Source organism: Nuphar pumila, chromosome 10, assembly GCF_984573655.1.
Source record: "Nuphar pumila chromosome 10, dmNupPumi1.hap1.1, whole genome shotgun sequence".
Lineage (NCBI taxonomy): Eukaryota > Viridiplantae > Streptophyta > Magnoliopsida > Nymphaeales > Nymphaeaceae > Nuphar > Nuphar pumila.
The window spans coordinates 6,926,801-6,934,311 of record NC_143258.1 but is presented as its reverse complement, the minus strand read 5'-3'; the positions used below and the strand labels follow the sequence as shown (position 1 = coordinate 6,934,311).

At 39.9% G+C, this 7,511-nt stretch overlaps 1 protein-coding gene across 1 annotated transcript; it reads left to right on the top strand.

The window, feature by feature from the left end:
• The first annotated feature begins 6,490 nt into the window (after positions 1 to 6,490).
• LOC149823403 (uncharacterized) lies at positions 6,491 to 7,287 on the top strand. The gene has a single exon (XM_090020037.1). The coding sequence runs from the start codon at positions 6,593 to 6,595 to the stop codon at positions 7,058 to 7,060; it is 468 nt and encodes a 155-aa protein (XP_089876163.1). The 5' UTR covers positions 6,491 to 6,592; the 3' UTR covers positions 7,061 to 7,287.
• Positions 7,288 to 7,511: the final 224 nt, after the last annotated feature.

The window sequence follows — 7,511 nt, the reverse complement described above, 5'->3', positions numbered from 1 at the left end:
TTTCCTATCATCTCCATCCAAGTCTTTCTAGGCCTACCCGACCTCTTTTAACTAATATATTTTCTCATTTCTCCATCCTTCTAACTGGAGCATCGTTTTCCCATTTCCCATTTCTCTTTTAACTAATATGTTTTGCTTAAAAGGGGCAAAAAAAATTATAATAAAATAAAATACAAAACTAAAATTTCAAAACTTATGGATGACGATCCGCCCTTGCCTGATACCATGGTAGCAAATCATGGAGTGGATGAGAGAATTGGTGGTGAAATGAGAAAGGAGGGAGGTTGGCTATAGTAGATTTGAGAAAAAATAGAGAAGATGAGGAGATTCTCAATAAAGGGGTACTCTAATTAGTCAAATCTTAAGCCAAGAAGGCAATAGCCAATTCTTACTCTAGAATTAGAGAGGTCAAAGCGATAATTCTCATTAATGATGAGAAAAATATACTATCCAAACCCTATAATTGGTATATATAAAGAGCCCATGCAACTCAAAAAGGCCAAAATAATCTTCACTAATCTCCATGTAACCCCATACACCCTCTATGAATTTATGAATCCAAATTAATACAAAGATGTAAGAGGCTTTACAAGACCCACCTCATATAAAGAGACCCAAAACAAGATAACTCACCCCCAAGAGACACTCATGGCCCAATACCTTTTTTATTTGGGTCTTGAATTCAATACATGTCAAGAGAGACCCCCAAAATACTGCTCAATAACCCTTTATTTACAAGTAGGGTGGCAATTTCTGACCCGACCCGCCAACCCGCCTCTTAGGCGGGTTCGGGTTGGGCTTAAGCCAACCCGTTTAATAAACGGGTCGACCTGCGTAACCCGTTTATTAAACAGGTCGGGTTCGGGTTGGGGGTATGCCAACCCGTTGACCCGTTTAATAAACGGGTTAGGCGGGTGGGTCAACCCGCCAACCCGCCAACCCGACCCGTCAACCCGACTCGCCAACCTGCCTACCTGCCAACCCGATCCGCCAACCCGCCAACCTGACCTGCGAACCTGAAAACCCGTTTACCCGACCCAACCCATTTATTAAATGGGTTGGCGGGTCGTGTTGGGTTACCCGTTTATTAAACGGGTCGGGTTCGTGTTTGCTACAGCCGACCCGTTTAATAAATGGGTCTGGTTCAGGTTGAGGTATGCTGACAAGCCAACCCGCCAACCCGACCCGATTGCCACCCCTATTTACAAGTAGACCGGGCCCAATAAAATTGGTATGCTACCATGTTAGCACTTTAATGTGAAACCCTAATTAATAATGCTAGCATGAGGTCATCTTTGGGATTTAATCTGACGCCACCAAAATCTTCTAGACATGGTACGGCAGATCTCTTGATAGAGAGTCAATGTTCACCAAATTCCTTCAATTGACTTGCATAAATTGTGAGGGAAGTGAAAACACATGAGCTTAGTCAATTACAGGTTGGTTGGTTTTATTGACTAACAAAATGCTTCCTTGAAGCTTAAGAATTTGTAATATTGGTTTGGACAAGAAAGAATATTTGATATATATTTGCTAATTTGTAATAAATTCATATTATGTCGCTAAGGACACAATTAGGAGTAGCTGTTTGGCTCACTTGCATCATAGTGACAAACGTTTTTTCCGGCAAAACGTCGTTTGTCAACAACTCGCGAGAAATAAAAAAAAAAATCATAAATCTCGTGTTTTTTTGGCAATATCTCGGCAATAAAAAATAAATTTTAAAATATAAAAAAATTCTATAAGAAAATATTAATAGAAATTATTTAAAAATAAAAATACACAGTTTTTCAATGATAAATAGCCATTTAAAACGTGAATATCATGTTTAAATCATGGTATTTATGTTTTTTTCAATATAAATCTCAAGAGAAATTGCCGTTTTAAATTTTCATGCAATTTCTGGCAAGATTTTCATAAATCTCGTGATATTTGTTACAGAGACTTGCACTAACTAAACTATATATGTTTTAAGTAGGGGTGGCAATTTCTAACACCACCCGCCAACCCGTCTCTTAGGCGGGTTCGGGTTGGGCTTAAGCCAACCCGTTTAATAAACGGGTCGACCCACATAACCCGTTTATTAAACCGGTCGGGTTCGGGTTGGGGGTATGCCAACCCGCCAACCCGGCTGACCCGTTTAATAAACGGGTTAGGCGGGTGGGTCAACCCGCCAACCCGTCTGCCCGACCCGCCAACCTGCCAACCCGATCTGTCAACCCGCCAACCTGAAAACCCGTTTACCCGACCCAACCCATTTATTAAATGGGTTGGCGGGTCGTGTCGGGTTACCCGTTTATTAAACGGGTCAGGTTCGTGTTTGCCACAGCCGACCCGCTTAATAAACGGGTCGGGTTCGGGTTGAGGTATGCTGACCCGCCAACCCGACCCGATTGCCACCCCTAGTTTTAAGAAACTTAATTATATCATTATGGCGTCATAGTAAGAATGTTGTGTTTAAGGCACTCTACACGTCATAGTGAAAATGTTGTGATGACGTTGCTGCTAATGACTTATGTAGGCTAGCTATGTCACAAAGATACGTGGATGCAACGGCACGCAATGGGAGTTCGATTAATAAGTTTGACAATTTTTTTAGAAAATAGGATATGAGGAAATGGATTTTTTTTTTTTTAAATTGATAGGAAATCACTAGAATATGAGAACTAGTAATATGGGCATTTTCAACACTTTTTTTTTTTTGCAAATCCAACCATGTGAATGCACTTGGCATGGTGAATTTGTTAGGAATCGACGATTGATTCGTGTATTTTCGATGAAAATGCGATCTTTAAATGCTTGAATATTTATGAAGATTATGAGCCATTGATTTTAAAGCATTAAAAAAATCCCCTTTATGCATCAAAATCTAATGATTCAAAAGCAGGTTCTTATAAAAACAAGTATGTAGATCACATCCCTATTCTAGACTCAAGATAAAAGAATAAAAAATCTATAAAAAATGAGGCGCACACATTAGTTCTCATATTCTAGTGATATTTTAATGTCTAAAAATGTATTTTCATTAAATTAACATTAAAAAGTATATAATGGTGGTATGTATGAATGACTATATCAACGTATCTGGTACTGTCGCCAGGATGTGGTGAAAATAGCATGTCGGTATGACATAGCTGCTTTGATGATGTAGGATTCCAACTGCAAAATTAAGCTTTGTGGGTCATTTCTTGAGCAGTTCTAAGAACAATCTTTGGTTGTTTAAACTAAAAGTTTGTAATGCAGCACATTTTGTATTAGGACTGCAGAATTTTTAAGCTTTAAATTCAAATTTTAGATTTTTCATGGGATTATATCATTAAAACATAAAAAAAGTTATAACTTAAAAGGAAAATTTTGAAAAAGTGCGAAAAAGGAAAAAAAAAAAAGTAAAACAAAACTTTGGATAATTTGAAAATCTCATATTTGAATCTCATTGAGGGCAACCCAGGCATAAAGTGTTAATGACAAAAGATTATAACGGAATGACTATCAAATTCTTGTGACCACTTCATTCTAAGTTTTTTTTAATAAAAATATTGGCAGAAACAAATAAATATTAAAGTAATAAAAAAGCATGTAAAAAGGAAAACAAAATAAACAACTGTAAAAAAAAAACTAAATCCTCCAGATATAGGTAATATAAACACAAATATGGCTATAAAATCTTGTTATTTGGATTAAACAACAATATCATGATATTTGAAATTATTAATTCCTATGTGTAAAGCTCCATGCCTCAGGAATTTACAAGAAGAGCGACCTATGAGCAAATAAGCATGTCCTCATATCTATATATGACTCAACATCAAAAGCCATCACCTCTGCAATCGTCTAGGGCATCGTTACCTAAAGCTTCTTGCTACATGGGGAAGCTCGTTTCCATGAAAGCATGCTTTCTTGAAAGGAGGGGAAGTTTTGAGAAACCTGCATTCGAAATATGGAAAGCTCGATTCCCTTTAGTGGGAAGCCCGCATCCTCCTCCGTTCTGAAATCGATTTAATGTTTTTCTCTTGCTTCTTGTCGCTTCAACTCGTTTCTCCCTAACTTACTATGTTTTTCATACTAAAAAAATAATATTTTTTTTATTACAAGCTTACATATTGGTTGTATATGAGTCTATACTTTATTCATGTAATTTATTATTTGCTTGAGCTCATGCACATGTATTTTATTTTTTATGTACTTGCATAATAGCTTCACAATCATATCTTGTTTTTAGCTTCATATTACTTTTTAGCACTCATTTCCCCACTTTCGCGCTTCACACATCGCTTCACGTATTTGTTTGATTCCACTTAACTATGGTCTAGGGTGGGGGTGAAATAGGGGTCCCATAATAATAATAATAATAACAGGAAGGCATAATTTTGGGTTTGGATCACAATGGTCCGGATCTCTGTCAGATACAGAACTATATGAATCCGAACAGCCTGGTATAACAGTAAAGACCCAAGTTATGTTCTGGTTGTATTGAAGTCAATTCGACCCGGCTGTTATATAGGTTGGTTCAAAGATTGATCAGGTCGGGTCTGGACCGTGACCCTTCATCTTCAATTTGTTCAGGACGGGTTAATTTTTTCTGCCTGACATAACCCGAGCCCAAACTTGAACCCACCTATGCGTTATCCAACCAGGTTTAGGTACATACCCAAATGGGCCGGATACCCAATTAACCTTGACAGCACATCTTCAGCCAGAAAAACAAAAAAGGAATATGAACTAACCCGCAAGTCCCAACTTGGATCCAACCAGACCCGTAGAAACTTCTGCACTGAAGAAGGATGGGAGTTCTACCCATCCAATGGATTGTCTATAAGAATAGTAAACGGTTGGATGAAGAGTCCATCACCCTAAACCACTAGACCAAGCCAACCTTCTTGGAATAACAGCAGCCGTACACGTCACCAAGGTGCGACTACGCGCTCACCTGTGTGGACTCTAGTAAGCATCTTTCTCCAACGCGTTTCAAACCCTATATGAATATTTCAAAATAAAATACAAAAAATAATTAGTTAAAATCACAAATATAATTAATATGTTTTTTTTTAAGGAACAATATAATTAATATGGTTAAAGGTAATACTTTACAATTTACATCATTTAAAATTTACCAACCACCGGGTGTGCGGGTGCCCGGGTTGCACGTGTGGCAGCGGGCGTGGGGAGAAGGTGATGACCCTTTCTACTCAGGTTCGACTCCTTCTGGGTGTGCGGGTGCCTTTAATTAACTGGTGCGCTCCGTAAGGGCTTTGGTGTTGGTGACCCCACCCGGGTTTAACTCACAGGAGGATGGGCCCATTAAGTGACCTGGTTCTCGGCGAGGGTTCCTTGTCATCAAAAGATTTACGGACCACAATTTATAATTCTAATGAGTCAGCAGGGAGAAAAATAAAATAAGGAGTGTAATTAGTTAAAACAAGAAAAATTTGTTTCAAAACATATAATTAATATGGTTAAGTGTAAGTAGGACGTTGACCTGTCTCATTTTTATAACTAAGTTAATATTTTTTTACTTCATAATTAATTTTAATAATTGCCGACCATAATTCTCAATACCAATGTCACCAGGCTTATGCCACCAACTAAAGTTTCGCACTAGGGCATGCATGGAAATAGCAAAACTTTTCCTAGAAAATCCTAGTGTTCATCACTAGGGGTGGCAATCGGGTTGGCGGGTCGACCCGACGGGTCAGCATACCTCAACCCGAACCCGACCCGTTTATTAAACGGGTAACCCAACACGACCCGCCAACCCATTTAATAAATGGGTTGGGTCGGGTAAACGGGTTCTCAGGTTGGCGGGTTGACCTGCCCGCCTAACCCATTTATTAAACGGGTCAGCCGGGTTGGCGGGTTGGCATATCCCCAACCCGAACCCGAACCGTTTAATAAACGGGTTAGGCGGGTCGACCCGTTTATGAAACGGGTTGGCTTAAGCCCAACCCCAACCCGCCTAAGAGGCAGGTTGGTGGGTCGGGTTGGCGGGTCGTGTCAGGTTTTGCCACCCCTATTCATCACATGAAGATCACATTGTGTATGGATATTTGGTTAGGAAAAAATTCACCATTCTTTCATGACAGCCTTAGTCGGACAAAATTTTCATATGTACTTTTGCTAAACTTCTATAAAAATGTGATCTTTTCAATATCAAAAAATTCCTCATTTGAAAGTGCATAGGAAAATTCCTTTTCTCTCATGTCTTACAAAACTTTCCACACTTTTCCCACTTGCAAACTTGCCTTAATTGAGAGAGAGAGAGAGAGAGAGAGAGAGAGAGAGAAGCTGCTGGGAAACCCTTAATAAAATCCGTGGAAGTTTCTTCCTTACCAAGAAAAGTTGGATAAACTTTTGACTAGCAAGCTTACTGGTAGAAGAAACTTTGCACAGCCAAACTCTACAAGTAATCAACAATCTCTTTGTTCATATCATCATCTCATAGCAACACCTACTGCACAGATATTTGACAGTGACCTTTCTCCCCAACAGATACATATATAAACACACCACCCTCCACAACCAACCCATTCTCACCTCGCCATCCATTCTTTCTTGTTTCTTAAACAAAAATTTGCATTACTCCCAAGCAAAAACCATGAAGCGTTACATTCATGAAGCAGATGAAGGGGAAGAGTTGGAGCAAGCAAAAGCTTTGTTGCTCTTCTCCCACGCCATAAGGACAAGCGCGTCGCCGCTTAAGGAATATGAATGCAAGACGTGCAACCGTCGGTTCCCGTCGTTCCAGGCGCTAGGCGGCCACAGAGCGAGCCACAAGCGGCTGAGGTTCGAGGCCGACGACGAGCAGCAGACTCACAAGGCAGCAGCAGGCAAGCCCAAAGGGCACGAGTGCGCCATCTGCGGGCTCGAGTTCGCAATAGGCCAGGCGCTCGGTGGCCACATGAGGCGCCACAGGAACGCAGTTGAGCTCGTCCATCACCCACCTATCGCCAAGAAAGCAGATGACAAGAAGGCTCTCTTATTGGACCTCAACTTGCCTCCTGTAGAGGACTACCCAACCTGCGTTTTTCGGTTGATTCTTGAAGATGGGAGCTTTACGCACTAGATTTTTTCTTCTTTTCTTTTGAGGCCGTATAGTGGATTATTTAGGCCATACAACACCGGGATTCGTTATTCTTTTTCCATGTAATTTGGTAATAATTCATAGTGTATGATGTGTATATAAATGAAAACTTCATATTTTGTTGCTTTCTGTCAAAAAAAAGGGAAGAACCACTGTGGATGAGATTCAAAATTCAGATAGATATCACCCATCTGTCGGTTGAATGGCCACTAATTAACCATCTTTTGGTAATGATTTATAGTTGTGAATATGATTTTTTTTTCTTTATTGTATAGTTGGTGTTCCTTCTACGTACTCCGTTGGCTTAGAGAAGATCTAATACTGGATGCCACGCACAAAGCCATTGCAAGATGGCGAGTGTAGTGTTTGGGATGAATGACATCAGTTCACTGGGCCAAGTACCTTTGCACCGGAAAATCGCTAATGTGTGCAG